The sequence below is a fragment of the Rhinatrema bivittatum genome, chromosome 3 (assembly GCF_901001135.1).
Source record: "Rhinatrema bivittatum chromosome 3, aRhiBiv1.1, whole genome shotgun sequence".
Lineage (NCBI taxonomy): Eukaryota > Metazoa > Chordata > Amphibia > Gymnophiona > Rhinatrematidae > Rhinatrema > Rhinatrema bivittatum.
The window spans coordinates 162720776-162743187 of NC_042617.1; the positions used below are offsets into that span (position 1 = coordinate 162720776).

Below are 22412 nucleotides of genomic sequence, written 5' to 3' on the forward strand. Positions count from 1 at the left end.
CTTTGAAACACCATTCTATTTTCTTGTGCATGCCATGTTATCCTGTGTGTGCTTGTACCCTTGCACAGCTAACAGGGAACATTGAGGTTTTAGCTCAAGGCTCACAATATTTTCTTGTGAAGCCAAATAGTCCATTTTTCAGCTTTAAACTGGAAGATTTTTGGGGTAATAGCCCCCCTCAGTGGCAGATTAAGACCCTCTGGAGCCCCACCCCCCAACGTTTGTTATTTATTTATTTAAATTATTTTAATATACCGATGCTCAAGATGAAGGTCTTATCGTACCGGTTTACAGCGTAACCAGAGGTAACCAATAAAATAAAATAAAAAGTTACACTGAACAGGGATTTACAGTACAGGAGAATTAAGAGCGAAAGAAATTAGTTTAACATAACACTAACAAGTGTAAACTACGTAACAATCAGCGTATGATACTAGCTTAGACAATGGCCTGATATGTAAAATCGAACTGTGGCAGGAACGATCCAGGAGATGGGGGGGAGAGGGGGGAAGACGGAAGACTGTGAAAGTAAGGGGTGAGTGTTCTCGCTAGTTGTGGAGTGATCCATCAAGGGAAGGCTTGAATGAACAGCCAAGTTTTCAGTTTCTTTCTGAAGGAGAAAGGGCATTGTTCCTGGCGAAATTCTGGGGTGAAGTAGATTCCATTCATATGGTCCAGCAGTGGACAAGGCTCGTTCCTGAATGGTGGTGTGACTAGTGGATTTATTAGGGGGAGCCTGGAGAGATCCTTTGTATGCCGATCTGATTGGTCTTGCAGAAGCGTGGAGTTCGAGTGGTATTTTGAGTTGGAGTGTGGATTGATGATAGATTGGACAGGGTCTTGAACAGTATTCTATAGTTGATGGGTAACCAGTGTAAGTTCTTAAGGATTGGTGTGATGTGGTCCTTACGACGAGAGTTTGTAAGGATCCTGGCTGAGGCATTTTGAAGCATCTGTAGTGGTTTGGTTGAGGAGGACGGAAGGCCGAGGAGAAGCACGTTGCAATAGTCAATCTTTGAAAACAGTATGGCTTGGAGGACTGAATGGTAACCCTGAAAGTATAGGAGAGGTCTTAGCTGTTTTAGAACATGTAGCTTATGGAAGCATTCCTTAGTGGTGTTGTTAATGAACTTTTTGAAGTTCATTCTGATGTCAAGAGTAGCTCCTAGGTCTCTCACCTGGTTTACTAATGTTGAGAGTGGATTGCTGATGAGGGGGTTGTGGTCATTAGGAGAGATAACTAGCAGTTCTGTTTTGGAAGTGTTAAGAACCAGATTGAGACTTGAGAGTAGACTATTGATGGAGAGAAGGCAGTTGTTCCAGAAGTTCAGGGTGCTGGAGGTGGGATCAGTGATAGGGATTAAGATTATATAGACTATGTCAGTTAACCTGGGGGAGAGGGGCCCTAGGCAGATGCCTACTGTGTCTATTGAGTAGTCCTGGCACTGGTTCCTTCTCTGATCCACTGTGTCAATCCTTCTGTATAATCTATTATATATATGTTTGATATTACTTAAATAGCTTGAGTGACCAGAATTATAATAAATGTTAGACTTGGTATTCATCTGTTCTTTATATCTAAATCAAATTCCTTACTATATCATTATTATTACTGTCCCAATCGTAGTCTACATTTCTCCATACCAATTACACTTGGCAGACCTCAAACTATGAGTGGAATTAAGATTTAACATGACCCTAGGACGACATGAGACTTTCAATTTTTTAACTTATGGTGGCTGGGTTGATATCGTTTAAACTTCACTACACTGAAAAGTGAAGCACGTGATGTTTGTTTGCTTTTTCTACAGGTGACATCAACCATTAACAGAGCCATCATCCAGCTACTGCATGTTCAGAAAACAACAGATTCCGAATATTACTTTTCCATTCCCACCCGCCTGACATTTCAGTTTCAACAATAGTAAAAGGGCCAGATTTTCTAAAGCTCCCCCCATTCTACGTTTACAAAGGAAAAACGGGGTCCGTGAGGATGGTATTTAGATTAGTAATCAAGGATTAAGAGATCGGTCGCGCATGGCTCCGATTATCACACAGAAACCCTTCCATCCGCCCTATTCCAAATTCATTTTATAACACTTAAAGAGATCAGACAGAAAATTATTTCCCTATAAGCACAACCCCAAAACCCAAAAACTCCATAACAATGAGCTAGAGCACTTCCGTCCTAGCCTTAAACAGCGCTCTGTAGAGACAGGGGGAGTAACAGATTTCGCCTATACTGGCTTTATTCAAACTCCAAAGCAGCAACTATCCTCATCTCAGGAATACAGGCCCCACCAGAGAAAGAGAGCGCACCCCTGGGCCCTTCCGCCTCTTACCTTCCGCGTCGGCGGAGGAGACGAAAGTGAAGTCGCCGCCGCCACCGGGGACATAGAGCTGCGGGCTCGGGGCCTGCATATCCTTCAGTCGCCGTGAAACCAGCGATGTCAGCCGGAAAAGGAGCCGACCGCCTAGGACGTATCGGACCGGGCTCGGTCTCCCGGGACGAAGACGGAAACAGAGAGTCGTTGCCCCCTCCCTTCAGCTCGCGCTGAGCTAATCGCCGATCGTTACGCCAAAAAGCCAGGAATGACGTGACATAGGCGGCCCCATTACGTCACTCCCACACTGCTCAGGGAACATGAAACCTCCCCGACCTCGGAGCCACCACAAAAAAATCCCTGTCAGACCATTGGCCGACTTGCAACCTTACTCTTCTTTCGGAGGTTTTTATTGGTTGTAGCTCTCTTTCATGCTTATAAATGTCTAGCCAAGATAGTCTTTCTTGCCATTGGTTTGCTGTAAGGAGTGTTCTAATAGGTTGTTTTAGTAAATGTTACCGATTGGCTGATCCCGATCTTTATCATCTTTGTTATATTTCTAAACGTTACTGATGTATTCATCTCTGTAATTATTCTCGAACCTCATGTTTTCAAGTAAAACAAAAACAGCACATTTTGAATCTCCGCCGTTCTGGCTGCCCAGCGCTTGGCAATGAGGGAGTTAATACACGCCCTAAGCTATAGGAGGCGGCAACAGTATGACCAGGATAGTAGTCTGGTCCTGGTGGCGCATGCGCCTAACTCCATGTGTCTCTGGAGTTCTAATTGTTCCTCGCCGACTGTCAAAGGTTGAGAAGCAGAGCCACACGGGACCGAGGTTATTCGCCGCTTGGTTGTTGCTCGCGGTACCTCGCTGTTGCTTTTGTCGCCATCTTGGTTACCTTTTGTCTGTCCTCACCGCAGGAGTCCCCCGCGACACCATGTCCCCAACTATCCACGAGCAGTGCCAAACGCATGTAGCAGGTAAAGCGTCTGTGACGTCACTGAACGGGCGCTGCCCGCGTGCCTAGGCGTTTTGCTTTCTGGAACGTGCGCGCAGAAGAAGAGCGGCGCGAGCTCCTTTCCTCCGGCCACGGAAAGGCGGGATCGGACGAAGGAGTTGAGGCAGTTCGCTCTTCCCCTGTACTTTGGTCTCGCTTAGCTGTTCTCTCCTCGTTTGCTTTTGGGTGTAGCTCCTCCCCCACATTCAGAGGCTGGAGAAGAGGTCAGCCCACGAGCAACATGAAAGGCTCATGTAAGGCGCGGGCTGTTCCTAAGAGCTTTTATGTAGAGGCTGCTAATTGCAGCAGGGAGAGAGATGGCGAGCTGCCAAACCAGTTTGCTTCTGGTATGTCTGAGGCAACGTACAAATGATATTTTGAGGGCGGTATCCGAAGGCTTCCCTTCGTTTGCCTTCTTCAAAGCTGATCACTCTACTGGATATAACCATTTAAAACATTATACGTTTTATCATTCAGAAGTTCAGTTGTTTTGCAAAGCCCAGGTTTAAATTTTGCTTCTGTTCCTTACTGGTCTTTTGATACGGCCCCCGGATAGGAGGCTTGTGAATAAAATGAGAAGCTTGGGAGTGAGCGCCAAGGTGGTGGCATGGATTACAAACTGGTTGACGGATAGAAGACAGCAAATGATGGTGAATGGAACCTACTCTGAAGAGGGAACCGTGTTAAGCGGAGTGCTGCAAAGATCTGTGTTGGGACCCGGTATCTTTGTGAGCGACATTGCGGAAGGGATAGAAGGAAAAGTTTGCGGATGATACTAAGATCTGCATTAGAGTGGACACTCTGGAAGGAGTAGAGAGAATGAGATGCGATTTAAGGAGGCTTGAATGGTGGTACCTCGGGATTCAGTGCCAAGAAGTGCAGAGTTTTGCATCCAGGGTGTGGTAATCCAAAAGAGCTGTATGTGATGGGGGATAAAGGGCTGTTTTGCACAAAGCAAGAGAGGGCCCTTGGGGTGATAGTGGCTAGAGATCTGAAGAAGGCGAAGTGATGTGACAAGGTGATAGCTAAAGCCAGAAGAATGCTGTGCTGCATAGAAAGGAATAACCAATAAGATAAAGGAGGTGATAATCCCATTGTAATGGTCATTGGTGAGGCCTCACCTAGAGTATTGTGTTTAGTTCTGGAGACCATATTTCAAAAGGGACAGAGACAGGATGGAGGCGGTTCAGAGAAGGGCGACAAAAATGTATACCTGGAAGAGAGGAAGGGGGGGGGGGGATATGATACAGACCTTCAGATACCTGAAAGGTTTTAATGATGCACAATCAACAAATCTTTTCCATTGGATAGAATAAGGGGGCATGTATGAAACTCCAGGGAGGACGACTCAGAACCAATGTCAGGAAATATTTCTTCACGGAGAGAGTGGTGGATGCCTGGAATGCTCTTCCGGAGGAGGTGGTGATGACTAAATCGGTGAAAGATTTCAAAGGGGCATGGGATAAACACTGTGTATCCCTTAAGTTTAGAGCAGTGGTTCCCAGCCCTGTCCTGGGGACCCCCCAGCCAGTCTGGTTTTCAGGATATCCACAATGAATATGCATGAGAGAAAAATTTGCATTTTCATGCACTGCCTCCATAACATGCAAATTTTCTCTCATGCATATTCATTGTGGATATCCTGAAAACCCGACTAGCTGTGGGGTCCCCAGGACAGGGTTGGGAACCACTGGTATAGAGGATGGAAATGGAAGAAAGAGTATGTGGGAGTAACTTGCTAGTGTAGTGGTTACTATCCTTAACCAATAAGCCTGATACTTCTGATGCAACTCCATCATTGCTCTTTACTTCAACAGCAGGGAGAAAAGAGGAAAAGAGTTAGAAGATGGAAATGAAGAAAAGAGTGCATGGGGGTAACTTGCTGGTATGGCAGTTACTACCGTTAACCAATAATCATACTGTTGATGCAACTTCATCATTGCTGTCTGCTTCAATGGCAAGAGATGATGGGGAATTGGACTCAAATAGCAACCTAAAAGGCCCCTGGCTCGATGGTCTGGGAAGCTGATAAGTATGGGGGTGAATTGTATGGTGCAGCAGATACTACCATAAGCTTGCTGGGCAGACTGGATGGACCATTTCTTTCTTTTCTGCCATCCTTTCTATGTTAGATAACATGAGGGCAGATGTACTTAGCCTTTTTACCAGTGACATAAAATGGGAAGACCATATTAGTACATCAGGCTCTTGGTGACATTGCATTAAGGGGGCTTAAAGGTATCCAGGCAGAAAGTAACTGCCAAATTCTGACCGGGACTATTAATTGTTTTAACAAGGAGGCATCTGAAATTATGTGCAAAAAATAGTTTATTTTTCTACTATACCTAAAGTGTATGCAGTAGTGCTGCATAAGAATAATACGGATAACTCAACTTGGGGGAAGGGGCAAGAGCAAATAAGTTTCTAGAATTATGAGGTAAAAGGTAAATTGATATTTGAAAAATAGTTGATGTAAGAACATAAGAAATTGCCATGCTGGGTCAGACCAAGGGTCCATCAAGCCCAGCATCCTGTTTCCAACAGAGGCCAAACCAGGCCACAAGAACCAGGCAATTACCCAAACACTAAGAAGATGCCATGCTACTGATGCAATTAATAGCAGTGGCTATTCCCTAAGTAAACTTGATTAATAGCTGTTAATGGACTTCTCCTCCAAGAACTTATCCAAACCTTTTTTGAACCCTGCTACATTAACTGCACTAACCACATCATCTGGCAACAAATTCCAGAGCTTTATTGTGTGTTGAGTGAAAAAGAATTTTCTCCGATTAGTCTTAAATGTGCTACTTGCTAACTTCATGGAATGCCCCCTAGTCCTTCTATTATTCGAAAGTGTAAATAACCGATTCACATCTACTTGTTCAAGACCTCTGCTGATCTTAAAGACCTCTATCATATCCCCCCTCAGCCGTCTCTTCTCCAAGCTGAACAGCCCTAACCTCTTCAGCCTTTCCTCATAGGGGAGCTGTTCCATCCCCTTTATCATTTTGGTTGCCCTTCTCTGTACTTTCTCCATCGCAACTATATTTTTTTGAGATGTGGCGACCAGAATTGTACACAGAATTCAAGGTGCGGTCTCACCATGGAGCGATATAGAGGCATGACATTTTCCGTTTTCAAGTCCTTTTACCTTTTGGGGTAATGTTTTCAAATGGGTTATTTTTGCGCATACCTTGACAAGAATGAAGTTCACTCATAAGGCAGGGTATGTTGGATCTGATCTTGTCTCTCAATTTTACTAGTAATGCCCTTTTTAATACTTACATTGTTCCAAAGTGAGGTTGCTTCTGACATTCCATCCTGTGTTATACACGCTGGGGTAGATTTTATAATTTTGCCCGAGCTCGTACTTTTGTTCGTTCACCAGGCGCAAACAAAAGTACACTGGATTTTATAAGATGTGCGCGTTTCTTATAAAATCCGGGGTCGGCACACGCAAGGGGGTGCATATTTGTGCAACCTGCGCGCGCCGAGCCCAGCGCGAGCTGCCTCTTCCCTCCGAGGCCGCTCCGAAATCAGAGCGGCCTCGGAGGGAACTTTCCTTCCGCCTCCCCTCACCTTCCCCTCCCTTCCCCTACCTAACCCACCCCCCCGGCCATATCTAAACCCCCCCCCCCTACCTTTGTTGCAGATTTACACCTGCGGAAAGCAGGCATAAATTTGCGCGTGCCAGCGGGCTGCTGGTGCGCCATCACCCAACCCGGGGGCTGGTCTGGAGGCCTCGACCACGCCCCTGGGCCCGCCCCCAAAACGCGCGTCTCTCGCGGCCCGCCCTGACACGCCCCTCCATGCAAGCCCCGGGACTTACTCGCGTCCCGGGGCTTGTGTGCGCCGCCGAGCCTATGCAAAATAGGCTCGGCGCGCGCAGGGGGGTTTGGGGTAGGTTTTCGGGGGGTACGCGCGTATCGTACACGCGTACCCCTTTGAAAATCTACCCCATAGTCAACATGTCTAGATGTGCCTAAAGTTCTTTTTAATCAAACTAGTGGCAACAGTACAATTTCTATATCGTTCTGCCATATTTTCTTGGTGTCTGATTGTATCATTTGCTACTTGAGGATCTTTCCACAGAATAGTCACCCTTCCTTTTAGCGAATTCTGGTGTTTAAAGAAAAAATTAGCACATGTGATTCCTGATTCACTAAGCTCTTTTCCCCATGGACACAGATTTGGCGAGGGGATGAGCAGGTCTTAGTGAATGAAGACCATGGTGTGCTGATTTCAAAGTAGATTTAAAAAAACGACTGCATATAATCAGAAGCAGTTGTGATGCTCATTTATTGTGATCTTAGAATCAATTAAAACCCTTCTATAATATAACAATGAATGCTACTTCATGTTCGCTGAGGGTTGTTAGTGCTCTTAGCATAAGGAAAAACAAATTTCATGCTTTCCTTCAGTTTTGATGGAAATTTGTTTTATCCATCAGTGTCTAAGATCATTCTCACAGGACAAGCAGGATGGTTGTCCTCACAAATGGGTGACATCGAGGATGGAGCCCACCACGGAAAACTTCTGTCAAAGTTTAAACAGAACTTTGACTGGCCCCTACTGGGCATGCCCAGCAAGGCACTGACCCTGCAGCCAGCAGGGGTCTCCCTTCAGTCTTCTTTTTTCCGCGCAGCAGTTGCCACGCGGTGAAAGGAGCTCTCTAACCACGTTCCTGACAGGAATTTGGAAGTTAATTTCCTAAGAAAATTTGCCCCTCAGGGGTCTCCCTTCGACAAATTTTTAGTCATCTTACGGAACCCGGTAAGTTTTTTTTGCCTTTTTCCATCGACTACCGTCGATTTTGGCCCTTGAGGCCTGTTGGCACTTACCGATCCCCAGCCTAAATTTTGGCTTCAGGCCATGGCAACGGGGTTCCGCCGTTGTCCGGATTGTACCCGGACTATGTCCATCACAGACCCCCACAGGGTTTGTGTAATGTGTTTGGGTAGTGAGCATGATGTCCTGACTTGCACCAAATGTGCCTTAATGACACCCAAGGGTCGCAAAGCCAGGATGGAGAAGATGGGGCTCCTCTTCCATGCACCCACCCCAACGCCATCGATAGCATCGACGTCATCGGAACCGGCACCGTCGAAGTTGTACCATCATCGTCAACCCTCCGGTGACCGTCCGCCATCGATCGCTTCTCGGCCGTCGACTCCCGTCCCTTCCCCGGATGGGCGAGGGGATCGGAAGGAAAAGCACCGCCATCGACGGCACAAGTCTTGGCCTGTCGAGGATCCACAGCCATCGACCTCTGCTCAAGCCGAGCCACCGACAAAGAAGCCGCGAACAGACCGGACACCCTCCACGTCTCATTCGCCGGCATCGAGGAAACCCTCACCCTCCCGGGGTGCGGGGACCGTGATCCCACCGGTTACGGTGGTCCCTCCGGCCCTGCCTCAGCCTCCCTCTCCCGTCGAGCCGGGTATGGTTACCCCTGGTCTCCGGGCAGAACTGGACCGGCTGGTCCAGGAGGCCATCGAGAAAGCGATGAAGAAATTGCAACCTCCATCGGCACCGTCTCCGGCACCGGTTCCAGTGCCGCCACCGACACCGGCACCGGCTTCGCCACCGAGGAGGGAACCGACCACCGAGTCGTTGATACAAGCGCTAGCACCGCTACTGAGCCGTATGGAGGCGCTCATGACGGCCCTTCCATCGGTGATTCCAGTACCATCGACAACACCACCGTCTCCGACTGGATTTTCATCGGCAGGAGAAACACCGTTCCGGATTCCCCCTTCCGGGGTGGTTCCATCGGTGCCTTCTGGTATATCTCCACCAATATATCCTTCGGTTCCATCCATTCCACGCCAGGCACCGATTCCATCGGCAGCACCGAAGCCATCGATGCCATTTCTGGTTCCACCTACAGCACCGATTCCACCTCGGTTTCCATCGATGCCTTCAGAGCCTCAGCCAGGTCCATCAGGGCTACAAGCCCCACTTGATCCCTACGATACCTGGGGTGATGATGATGATACATCTTCTGACACAGATTTGCCTTCGCCACCATCTCCTACAGAGAGTAGAAAAAGATCTCCTCCTGAGGATCTATCTTTCATTAATTTTGTGAAAGAGATGTCAGAAGTTGTACCTTTTCAACTACAATCTGAAGCTGATGACAGACACCAGATGATGGAACTCCTTCAATTTCTGGATGCTCCAAAAATCATCGCTTCCATCCCTATACACCAGGTGTTTTTGGATCTGCTCAAGAAAAACTGGGAATCTCCTTCATCAGTGTCCCCAGTTAACAAAAAAGCTGACTCCACCTACCTTGTCCAGTCAGCACCAGGTTTCCAAAAACCTCAACTGGATCATCGCTCTGTTGTGGTTGAGTCCGCGCAGAAGAAGGCCAAGCGTCTTAAGCCACACTCTTCTACCCCACCTACCAGGGACAACAAGTTCCTAGATAGTGTTGGACGGAAAGTCTATCATGGAGCTATGTTGATTTCACGCATAGCTTCATATCAACTTTACATGACTCAGTACAACAGAGCCATCCTTAAGCAGATGCAAGACTATGCTGACACGTTGCCAGACCAATACCAACCGCAGCTTCAAGCCCTTCTTCACAAGGGATTTGAGGCAGGGAAGCACGAGATTAGGACTGCCTACGACATATTCGATGCTTCCACAAAAGTTTCAGCCACAGCCATCTCAGCCAGACGTTGGGCTTGGTTAAAATCATCCAACCTTCGCCCAGAGGTTCAGGATCGTCTTGCTGATTTACCCTGCTTAGGCGATAATTTGTTTGGAGAGCAAATTCAGCAGATTGTGGCGGAGTTAAAAGACCACCATGAGACGTTGAAACAACTCTCATCTGTCCCACCTGAGCTGACCTCCAAGCAACCGCAAAAGAAAGACTCTAAGAAGTCATTCTTTCGACCACGCCGTTATTACCCTCCATCGGCCAGGCCTCGTCCAGCTCGATCCTCTACTAGGCCTCAGCCGCGTCAGCCTAGGAAACAAAGGCCTACTGTAGCCCCTCCTCCTGGGCCTGCGGCTGGCCTTTGACTCCCCTGTAGGGAACACATGCCAAACCCCTCTTCCGGACATCCCTGTAGGAGGTCGACTGTACCATTTTCTACAACCTTGGTTGCAGATCACCTCAGATCAGTGGGTGCTAACAATTATCGCACAGGGTTACCACCTCAACTTCATAACTCTTCCAGCAGACTCCCCGCCTCTTCAAGCGTGGAGTCTATCCACCCATTTGGCTCAATTACAACAGGAAGTATCCCTTCTTCTGCAATCAAATGCTATAGAACCCGTTCCTCCCTCTCAACGAGGCACGGGATTCTATTCCAGATACTTCCTAATACCAAAGAAATCAGGGGGACTACGTCCCATTTTGGACCTTCGAGCCCTCAACAAATACCTTCAAAAAGAGAAGTTCAAAATGGTAACCCTAGGCGCGCTGCTCCCTCTGCTACAAAGAGGGGATTGGCTGTGCTCTCTCGACCTCAAGGACGCTTATACCCACATTGCGATCACACAATCCCATCGCAAATATCTGCGGTTTCTAGTAGGCCACGACCATTATCAATACCGTGTCCTCCCTTTCGGTCTAGCTTCTGCCCCACGAGTCTTTACCAAATGTCTCGTAGTGGTAGCAGCATTCCTAAGGAAGGAAGGTGTCCACGTCTACCCATACCTGGACGATTGGCTAATCAGGGCCTCCACCCAACAGATAGCTCAATCCTCCCTAAAATTGACAATTCAAACACTCCTTTCCTTAGGGTTTCTCGTCAATTACGAGAAATCTTGCTTAGTCCCGTCTCAAACCTTATCCTTCATTGGGGCAGACTTGGACACCTTACAGGCAAAGGCTTACCTTCCTCTTCAGAGGGTCCACACCCTAATGTCCCTGGCTCGCCAGCTCCAGTCTCAGAACACTGCCACGGCTCGCCAGTTCCTCATTCTCCTAGGGCACATGGCATCCTCGGTTCAAGTCACTCCCATGACCCGACTAGCCATGAGAGTAACACAATGGACTCTACGACACCAATGGATTCAAGCTTTTCAGCCTCTGTCCTCCATAGTCACAGTCACACAAGCGCTGCGCCTATCCTTAACCTGGTGGACGACTCAGGTCAACCTCCTTCAGGGCTTACCCTTTCTTCCACCGGATCCGCAAGTAATCCTAACCACCGACGCTTCTCACATCGGTTGGGGAGCCCATGTGGACGACTTTCAAACCCAAGGGTTATGGTCCAAAGAGGAAGCCGAACACCAGATCAATTTCCTGGAACTTCGAGCAATCCGCTATGCGCTCCGCACTTTCAAAGATCATCTCTTTCATCAGATAATCTTAATCCAGACGGACAACCAAGTGGCCATGTGGTACATAAACAAGCAGGGAGGCACAGGCTCCTTCCTTCTGTGTCAGGAAGCTGCGCAGATCTGGGCGGAAGCCCTCTCCCACTCCATGTACCTCAGGGCCACTTACCTGCCGGGAGTAGACAATGTATTGGCAGACCAGCTGAGCCGTGTCTTCCAACCACACGAGTGGTCACTCGATCCTCTGGTAGCGACCTCTCTGTTTCACAAGTGGGGTTCTCCCCGCATAGACCTCTTTGCGTCCCCTCAGAACCACAAAGTGGACGATTACTGCTCTCTCATTCGGAGCCAGCACTCTCGGCCGAGGGATGCATTCTCCCTCAAGTGGACAACCGGTCTGCTCTATGCATTCCCTCCACTCCCTCTTGTGTCAAAGACTCTCGTGAAGCTACGCCAGGACGGAGGAACCATGATCCTGATAGCACCTTACTGGCCACGCCAAGTATGGTTTCCAATACTCTAGGATCTCTCCATCCGCAGGCACATTCCTCTGGGAAAGGACCCGCATCTGCTCACTCAAAACGACGGATGCCTCCTCCATCCCAACCTCCACGTCTTGTCCCTGACGGCATGGATGTTGAAAGGTTAGTCCTTCAGCCTTTCAACCTTTCAGATTCCGTTTCTCGGGTCCTGATAGCTTCACGAAAGCCTTCCACAAGAAAGTCTTACTCATACAAATGGAAAAGGTACACATCATGGTGCACTTCTCAGTCCCTTGATCCCCTTTCCTGTCCAATCTCCAAATTCTTGGACTATTTATGGCATCTCTCTGAATCAGGTCTTAAAACCTCTTCTATCAGAATGCATGTCAGTGCGGTAGCCACCTTCCATAACGGTATTGGGGGTAATCCTATTTCAGTACAACCCCTAGTATCACGCTTTCTTAAGGGCTTGCTCCATCTAAAGCCGCCCTTGCGTCCTCCGGCCCCATCCTGGGACCTTAACCTGGTTCTTGGTCGTCTTATGAAACCTCCTTTCGAACCTCTGCACTCCTGTGACTTTAAATATCTCACTTGGAAAGTGTTATTCCTTTTGGCTATTACTTCAGCTCGCAGGGTTAGTGAATTACAGGCCCTAGTTACCTATCCGCCTTACACTAAGCTCCTGCAGGACCGCGCGGTACTCCGCACTCACCCTAAATTTTTACCTAAGGTAGTTTCTGAGTTTCATATCAATCAATCCATCATACTACCTATCTTTTTTCCCAGGCCCCACTCCAACTCTGGAGAGCAGACCCTGCATACCCTAGACTGTAAACGAGCTCTAGCTTTTTACCTAGACCGTACAGTTTCCCATAGGAAGAGCACTCAATTATTCGTCTCTTTCCATCCTAATAAGTTGGGACAACCTGTGGGTAAGCAGGCTCTTTCTTCCTGGTTGGCGGACTGCATTTCTTTTTGCTATGAGCAAGCTGGCATTCCTTTTCAAGACCGTGTTAAAGCACACTCTGTGAGGGCCATGGCGACGTCAGTGGCACACCTTCGATCGGTGCCGCTTCCTGACATCTGCAAAGCTGCAACCTGGAGTTCTCTCCATACCTTTGCAGCCCACTATTGTTTGGACAAAGCTGGAAGACAGGACTCCATCTTCGGCCAGTCTGTCTTGCGTAACCTTTTTCCAACCTGATGTACCAACACCCTTCCACCTACCCGGTTGGGTGCGGATGCCCTTTCCCAAATTTCTCCTCACTTATTGTGCCTGCTGCACACCGTTGGGTACATTTGGTGCAAGTCGGGACATCCTCAGCTCGGTACTCACCCATTTGTGAGGACAACCATCCTGCTTGTCCTGTGAGAAAGCAAATGTTGCTTACCTGATGTAACAGGTGTTCTCACAGGACAGCAGGATGTTAGTCCTCACGAAACCCGCCCGCCTCCCCGTGGTGTTGGGTTCGTTTTATTCTTACTTTCTAGGCACTGCCTGTAGCTTTGAAAATCAGACTGAAGGGAGACCAATGCTGGCTGCAGGGTCAGTGCCTTGCTGGGCATGCCCAGTAGGGGCCAGTCAAAGTTCTGTTTAAACTTTGACAGAAGTTTTCCGTGGTGGGCTCCATCCTCGATGTCACCCATTTGTGAGGACTAACATCCTGCTGTCCTGTGAGAACACCTGTTACATCAGGTAAGCAACATTTGCTTTTTCTGGGTTTTACTTGGAGATGTTTCTTTAAGCTCTTATTCTCTACTCATGTCAGTAAGGGGAAACATAGGAAGTTAGAAACGATATAGAAATTGGGAGCTTGCCAAAGCAAATTGTCCCGGTATGTCTGATGGGATAAAAGGCAATGTACAAATGAGAATTTTAGTTTGGCAGCATCTGGTTGGACTTAGTGAACCACGAATTATGTAATGAGCCTGCCTGTCTGATGCAATCCGTTTTACTCTTGCAAAGAACTAAGCCACCAGCTCCCTTTGAGTGCAAAGGTGCTGAGCTGCCACGTTCTACGATAGTGCTGTTTCTTTTATTTAAACATACAGCATCAGTATTACAGTCAGCTTTCCAAGTGCTATTCCCATCATAGCCAGACCAGTTTAAAAATTTGATGCTGTACAGGAGCACCATGCAGGAAGCTATTTGCCCTACCGTTATTCTGTGCTTGGGATTTTGCAAAAGTTATTTTCTTGCCTAATCGTTGGGCATCTATTCATTTTAGTGGTTTAAAGCGTTAACTAGCATCTCTATAACCATATATAAGTGATTTATTCATTGAGCTCAACTGCACATTTATGAAGGTCTCTTTAATTTTGGCAGTTATATGAGTTTCTTGACATATATGGCTCTTTGGTTTGTACTAATTTTTGAACAAATCAAAAAACAATCAGAATGTGTAAAGTTGTGAAACAATCCAAAAAGAAAAATCTTTACACCACACAGTGTTATTACGCCAAAATATGAAATTAAAAATAGCCACCTTAATGGAGGAGAATGACCTCAAAGCCCAAGTGTAAATCTTCTCAAGGACTTAACACATTTACGGGCGAGCCAATCATGGGTCTTTGAAAAAAACCTCCCAAAGTGCCTTTATTATTTATTCCTTATTGATTTTTTGTTAATTTTCAAAAACATTTTTTATAAAAATATCATATTTCTTTGAGTGAAAACCAATAAAAAGATTTTCTTTATCTCACATCTGAAGGTAACGTACTTGATGTAAATAACCAAAGTTGTTTTATAAATTGACTAATGGAAAAAAGATTTCACTTATCTTCTGAGACTTAATTCACAATGATTTCCAAGTTGTAAATTCATGAAACTTCAGTATGTGAATCCAGGGTATGGACACCTTTGATATCGATGGTCACTCAAAAGTACCCTTCGAGTTAAGCTGACGTTAGCTAGCGTTTTGCTGTAACAGCTGTCTCAAGGCATTAACTATAAAAAAGAAATATTGTCAACATTCATTGTAATGCACAGATACAGAAATTACTTTTTGTTGAAAACAACACCTCCTCGTATTACCATTTTTCAAGGTTCAATGAACTGCATTCATGTTTTCTTCTCAGGGGTCCCACCGCTAATGGTGAATTTTTTGAAAGAACGCTGGTGCATGCGCATTTCTTTTATAGGCTTTCACAGCCAATGAAAAAACCAAAAATACCTTTTAAAAGGATTTGTATTACACTGCAGACACTATGATGAATTGACCATTTCAGTCAATTATATCAAAAGAACGAATGCCATTCTGGTTCAGAATTTAAACCAAATGGCGGAAAGCTCTGTAATCTGTAAATCCACCCAAAACCTTACAAACAATAACATCTACATGGGCATGTAAGCACATAAACAACAAATTCAGATGTGAAATTAGTGTATTCCCTTGAAAAAACTGTAGGATTCGGATATCTTTTACTCGGTCAAAAAACATCAAAGAAATAATAAGTCCTTCATACTTTTACTAGAAGTTACCAACAAATTTACAGCTACTTTGCTTGGCAATAAAGTAAAGGGCCATTATCGTTGTGGCAAGTGTTCCTTTTGTGATGTCATGTCTGAAGGTTCTTTTTTTATGAATCCGAAAGATAAACATCAATATTTTTCAAGGGAATACACTAATTGCACATCTGAATTTGTTGTTTATGTGCTTACATGCCCATGTAGAATGATATACGTGGAAAAAACAAACAATCAGAGCTTTAAGAACATGTTTGGCCGAGCATAAAAGTTGTTTCCCGTCGATAGCAGGGATGAATTAGCCATGCTGTCCTGGGATCTGTCAATCAGGTCCGGGAGGCGGAGCTTGATAAAGCAGAGGATAGAGTTTTGTACCCTCTGCGGCTGCGCGTGGTTTCCCGCGCAGGCAGTACAGATTCTCCTCAGTCTGTTCTTTCCGCGCGCGGGATAGCACGCGGAGCTGACAGTCTCCTCAATGTCTAAATCGGGTTTCAAACGCTGCCGCTGTGGTAAGGTGATGTCGGTCACGGATGGCCATGACCGATGTTACCGCTGCCTCGGCGGTAGCCATGATGTACCCAACTGCGATTTTTGTAAAAAGATGTCCCCGAGAGCCAAACGCCAAAGGGCCTATCGTCTGCAGGAACTTTTAAGCACCTCGGACCCCTCGGAAGTTCACTCTTCACCGGGCCCGGTGAAGCAATTAAAATATTCAATGCCCAGAACGGCATCTTCCGACTCCTCACGCCCAAAGGAAAAACAGGTACAAGGGAAACAGGGCTCTGTTCTCCCCGACCGCAGAGGGGCGTCGAATAACTCCAACAAGGACTCGCAACGAGACTTACATCTTCAGAAGGATCGACCGCCAACAAAAAGACGCAAAATGGCGTCTGAGTCCTCGGAGGGCGCACTGACGCCGACAACGGCGCCGTCTCCAATGAGGTCACAAACGGCGCCGAAACAACATAGCAGTACGGCGCCATACCCCAAGGCGCCCGTACCACAAAGTCACATGAAGCAGGTATCGACACATTCAAAAACGATATCTTCTCGTCACAAAGACCGCAAACACAAGACTGCGCCGAAAACAGCTACCTATACGGCGCGGGAACCACCGCTCTTTGCTCCGGATCCAAAAACCGCAAAACCGGCGCCGCCATCAACGGTAACTAGAAGACCATCGACGCCGAACGGAACGGCAGAGCCATCGGCGCCGAGTGGGCAGCCGGAGCCATCGGCGCCTAGAGAGACGCCGGAGCCATCGGCGCCGAGAGAAGCGCCAGAGCCATCGGCGCCGAGAGAGACGCCTGAAACAACGGCACCAAAGACGGCGCCGAGGTCGGCGCAGAGTGCATCTGACAAGACGCGGAAACCACCAAAGGTGACTACCGCGCCGCATTCCCGACCACAATCCACGGGACGACCAAACACAGAATCGTCCTACAAACACAAGATAGCACCAACTAGGAAGCTATCACACCCAGAAGGCTCCTTTATTACGGAGCGTACTGGCAGACGACCAGAGCTCTACTCCTTATCGAGCAGCAACAGCTCGGCGAGAGATCACCTAAACGTACACGCAGGTCTTCAGAGCACTCCTCAGATAGGACAACCTCCTCTCATCGGGAATGAGACCCACCTCACAAATCATCTGCCTCAAAAAGAAGACATGACAGGCATGCAGGTGAATCTCACTATAGACGAAGAGATAGGTTAGAAATCAGTCCTTCAACCTCAAGATCATCGGGGATCTCCCATTCAAGACATTCAAAATCACCTATCTACCTGACATCCTCGCAGGCTTCTTCTCCATCTAAGAAGTCTAGTTCAACTAGAGACCATAACGAACCAGTAGATAAGCAACAAAGATCAGTTCTGCCACAGGCCACCAAGGATGCTTTCTGGCAACTGTCACAATCGTTAGAAGGCTTCTTTAGTACCTTACAGTCGTCATTCATACTGGATAAAGAACCCACGAATACAAACTCTATACAGAAAACTTCACCACCAAGGGCGGACGCAGGAGACACACCAACCTCTCCTGGGGAACTAACTCCGCAGCCCTCTCCAACGCGCTCCAACTCACCGGAGCACTATCGATTCCATTCAGAATCCCCCGCTTCTTCAACGGGGTACCCCTCCGATGTTCCGGAAGGTCAGCAAGAACCATATTCTCCACCAGAGGACCTCTCATATCCTCGCTTTTTAGAGAAAATGGGAAACATCCTCCAACTACAGATTCAGAAGGAACCGGACCCCAGAGCAGAAACTCTGGGTTTGTTGAAGATATTCGATGTGCCAGGAGAACCTACCACACTTCCTCCACATGATCTTCTTCATCGCCGCCTCCTGAAATCTTGGGAGACACCCCAATCAGTACAAGCGGTCTCCAGGAAGTCAGATCTCAAATTTCGGATCAGGAAGGATATTCCTTATACCCTCTCACAACTACCACACGAATCGGTAGTTGTAGAATCAGTGTTGCAGAGATTTCGGAAACAAAAACTCCATGCTACTTATCCTCCTAACAAGGATCATAAATACTTGGATGAAATAGGTAGGAAAATCTACCAGAACGCTATGCTTACTACACGTATCATGCACCACCAATTTTATATGGTGCAGTATTTGTACGAGTGCGTGCAAGCCACAAAAGGATTACTTTCAACAACTAGGGAAGAACTGCCCCAAACGTTACACGATATGGAGGAATGTTCCCGACATCTACTTAGATCAGTATACGAGGGCATGGAGACTTCCTCGAGGGCATCGGCGACAGCTATAGCGGCGAGGAGGACAGCGTGGCTCCGCTCCAGCTCTATTAGGGATGATGTGCATGAGAAGCTAGCCAATCTCCCTTGCACAGGAGATCACCTATTTGGCACAAAATTGCAAGAAACGGTAGGAAAGCTTAAAGACGAGGCACTAGCGGTCCAATCGTTACAGACCCATCAGCCTTATCAAGCCCCCAAACGCTTTTACCCTTACTCTCGCAGGGCATCATATGGGCGTAGGCCTTACCGATCTTATCAAGGTTTCCGTACACAACCTTATCCAACCTACCAAAGACAACAGAGTCACCAACAACCATCTCAGCTTCCACGTAGAGGCAAACCGAGAGCGCAACGCCAACAAACTCAACAGCAACCGACGGCAGCTAAGCCGACTCGGTCTTTTTGAAACTGAAGCCACCACCACATCTCTCACCACCGCCAGGAAGAATCCAGTCATGCCTACACATGTGGGAACACATAACGTCAGATCAATGGGTTCTGGACATTGTACGTCAGGGATATCAGTTACATTTCCACTCAAAACCAAACCTGCCACAATTCACCAATCCAAAGCAGGTAAGAACCCATCCACAACTACAGCAGGAGATTATTCACCTTTGCCAATCAAAGGCCATTGCACTCCTCCCCAAAAACCTTCACAATCAAGGTTTCTACTCCCCATACTTCCTGATTCCCAAGAAATCAGGAGGCCTACGACCCATATTAGATCTACGAGAACTCAACAAATTCCTAGTGAAGGAAAAATTCAAAATGGTATCCCTGAAATCAATCCTACCACTATTACAACCCAACGACTGGATGTGTTCCATCGATCTGAAGGATGCATACACTCACATTCCAATGCACCCCTCTTCCTGGCGTTACCTCTGCTTTCACCACAAGCACAAACATTACCAATACAGAGTACTCCCCTTTGGGTTGTCTGCGGCTCCCAGGGTGTTCACCAAGTGCATGGTAGTGGTGGTGGCTCACCTCAGACAACAAGGAATAACAATCTTTCCTTATTTGGAAGATTGGCTAGTAGTAGCTTTGACCCGGGAACTACTCGTCTCGCATCTGCATCACATCCTGCAATGCTTACAACAATTGGGATTGGTAGTCAACTTCCAAAAATCTCAGCTACAACCAGCACAACAACTCCAATTCATAGGAGCGTATCTGGACACCACGCAACACAGAGCGTTCCTGCCGTTGGACAGACAAATTCAACTGCGACAACTTTTACAGACTTTACAGACAAAACATATAACATCGGCTCGTCAGGTGCTGGTGGTCCTCGGCCACATGGCAGCAGCCAATTTCCTAGTCCCAAATACCAAGTTACACATGAGAAGGTTACAGTGGGGACTCAAACGGCAGTGGAAACAGCACTCACAACCTCTCTCTCAGGCCATCAACCTTACCAAGGAAATGAAAAAAGACATCTCGTGGTGGCTCCTTCCATCCACGTTAGTCAAAGGGGCTCTATTTCGCCAACCCATGCACAACACAGTTCTAACAACAGATGCGTCCAGGAAGGGTTGGGGAGCGCATCTAGAGGTATACGAAACACAGGGCCTATGGTCAATAGCAGAACAATCCCTACAGATCAACCTGCTGGCACTCCGAGCCATTCGCCTGGCTCTACAGGCATTCCAGACATTCTTGCGTGGCCGCAGACTAATGGTATATACGGACAATCAAGTGGCAATGTTCTATATCAACAAACAGGGGGGTTGAGGCTCCTGGACCCTCTGCAAAGAAACATTGCAAATTTTTCAACTTGCTCATCGACAGAGCATACATCTTCAAGCGACTTATCTTCCGGGTATAGCAAATACAAGAGCGGACAGATTGAGTCGCATATTTCATCCCCACGAGTGGACACTCAATGCAGATGTAACGCTCCAAATATTCAACAGATGGGGAACTCCATCAATAGACCTTTTTGCTACGGAACACAACACGCAACTTCCCAAGTTTTGTTCTATCCATCCAAGCAAACTCAGAATAGCGCAAGATGCATTTCTGATTCCATGGTCAACAGGCCTTCTCTACGCCTTTCCACCAATTCCCCTCATCACCAGGACAATACAAAAATGCATAACGGACAGAGCGCAGATGATACTCATCGCCCCATCATGGCCGCGCCAACCTTGGTACAGTTACCTCCTTCGCCTCTCAACGGACGACCCTATCCAGCTCCCGAATCGGTCGGACCTTCTCCTTCAGGATCAAGGGACCCTGCTCCATCTGATGCACTCCTCCCTTCACTTGACAGCCTGGAGACTGACCGGTGGCTACTAACACAACAACAGGTATCACAGAGTGCACAACTCATACTTCTAGAGTCTAGGAAACCCTCCACTAGACTGAATTACAGTTACAAATGGAAAAGATATTCCTCGTGGTGTGCATCACATCGCATATCTCCAGTGGATTGCACACCGCATCAATTGCTGGATTATCTACATACCCTCTACGAGACTGGCTTAGCTACGGCATCGATTCGTGTTCATTTAAGCGCTATTGCGGCCTACCATAGACCGGTTAATAATGTCACCATAGCAGCTCATCCCCTTCTGGCTCGATTCCTCAAGGGGATACTGCATATTAGACCACCGTTCAAGAAACCGGCGGTTCCGTGGAACATCAACATAGTATTGGAACAGCTGATGCATGCCCCATTCGAACCCATAGAATCATCGCACTTGAAATACCTAACCTGGAAGGTGGTATTTCTAGTCGCAGTTACTTCAGCGAGGCGTGTTAGCGAACTTCAAGCATTAGTCCACTATGAACCATATCTACAATTCTTCCATCAAAAGGTAGTCCTGAGAACGCATCCCTCCTTTTTGCCGAAGGTTATTTCACAGTTTCATATTAATCAAACCATTGATCTACCAACTTTCTTTCCAAAACCACACACCAATGAACGAGAAGCGTTATTACACACCTTGGATTGTAAAAGAGCATTAGCTTATTATAGAAATAGAACTGCGGCTCCATCATGCCCATCGCAACTATTTCTCTCCTTCGACCCTAAGGGGACAGGACTTCCGGTCACGAAACGGACCATTTCAAGCTGGATAATACAATGCATCCAGTTCTGCTATAACAAACAAAACGTGCCATTGCTTCACAAACCAAAGACACATCAAGTTCGGGCCCTATCCACCACGTGGGCACACCTTCGTAATATTCAACCAAAAGATATATGCAAGGCAGCAACATGGACTTCCCTACATACCTTCACAGCACATTATTGCTTAGATCAACAAGCTGCAGCGGATACACAATTAGGTCAAACAATCCTACAATCCGCATCAGCTTACTCCAGGTGATTGCCACAACCTGTCTCACGTTTAAGAACAGAATAGACTGAACGTGCGACTCCCAGGACAGCATGGCTAATTCATCCCTGCTATCGACGGGAAAAAACAAGTTTGCTTACCGTAAACGTTGTTTCCGTAGATAGCAGGATGAATTAGCCATGCTGACCCACCCACCTCCCTGGCAATCACTAATCGTTAGATCTACTACTGCTTAATCACAGACTGAGGAGAATCTGTACTGCCTGCGCGGGAAACCACGCGCAGCCGCAGAGGGTACAAAACTCTATCCTCTGCTTTATCAAGCTCCGCCTCCCGGACCTGATTGACAGATCCCAGGACAGCATGGCTAATTCATCCTGCTATCTACGGAAACAACGTTTACGGTAAGCAAACTTGTTTTTTAAAGATTGGTAAGATTGATGCTCCTTTGGTTTTCCATTGTATGGAGTTCAAACATAAGTTTCAAGATTTCAAATGTTTTGTATTGGAAGGAGTAAGTGTCAATATCAGAGGTGGAAATAGAGAGAGACTTCTATTACCAAAAGAATCACGATGGATTTACAGATTACAGAGCTTTACGCCATTTGGTTTAAATTCTGAACCAGAATGGCTGCTATTAATTGCATCAGTAGCATGGGATCTTCTTAGTGTTTGGGTAATTGCCAGGTTCTTGTGGCCTGGTTTGGCCTCTGTTGGAAACAGGATGCTGGGCTTGATGGGCCCTTGGTC

General features: G+C 47.1%; 2 protein-coding genes across 4 annotated transcripts in view; one reads left to right on the forward strand and one right to left on the reverse strand.

Moving 5' to 3' along the window:
* YIPF4 (Yip1 domain family member 4) overlaps nucleotides 1–2716 on the reverse strand; it is a 77167-nt gene extending 74451 nt beyond the window's left edge. Inside the window, exon 1 of one of the 2 annotated variants that reach the window (XM_029593906.1) lies at nucleotides 2343–2716. Coding sequence is in view for 1 of the 2 variants with exons in the window: in XM_029593905.1 (XP_029449765.1) it covers nucleotides 2343–2421 (79 nt within the window). In the remaining variant the exon portion in view is untranslated. The remainder of the gene's footprint in view (nucleotides 1–2342) is intronic. The other variant, XM_029593905.1, reaches the window with a different exon arrangement.
* Nucleotides 2717–3055: 339 nt separating this feature from the next.
* The window catches only part of MTR (5-methyltetrahydrofolate-homocysteine methyltransferase), a 357506-nt gene continuing 338149 nt past the window's right edge, over nucleotides 3056–22412 (forward strand). The window contains exon 1 of one of the 2 annotated variants that reach the window (XM_029593902.1): nucleotides 3056–3308. In XM_029593902.1, coding sequence (XP_029449762.1) covers nucleotides 3077–3308 — 232 coding nt within the window. In that variant the 5' untranslated portion in view covers nucleotides 3056–3076. Of the gene's footprint in view, nucleotides 3309–3400; nucleotides 3580–22412 lie in introns of those variants that run through there. The other variant, XM_029593903.1, reaches the window with a different exon arrangement.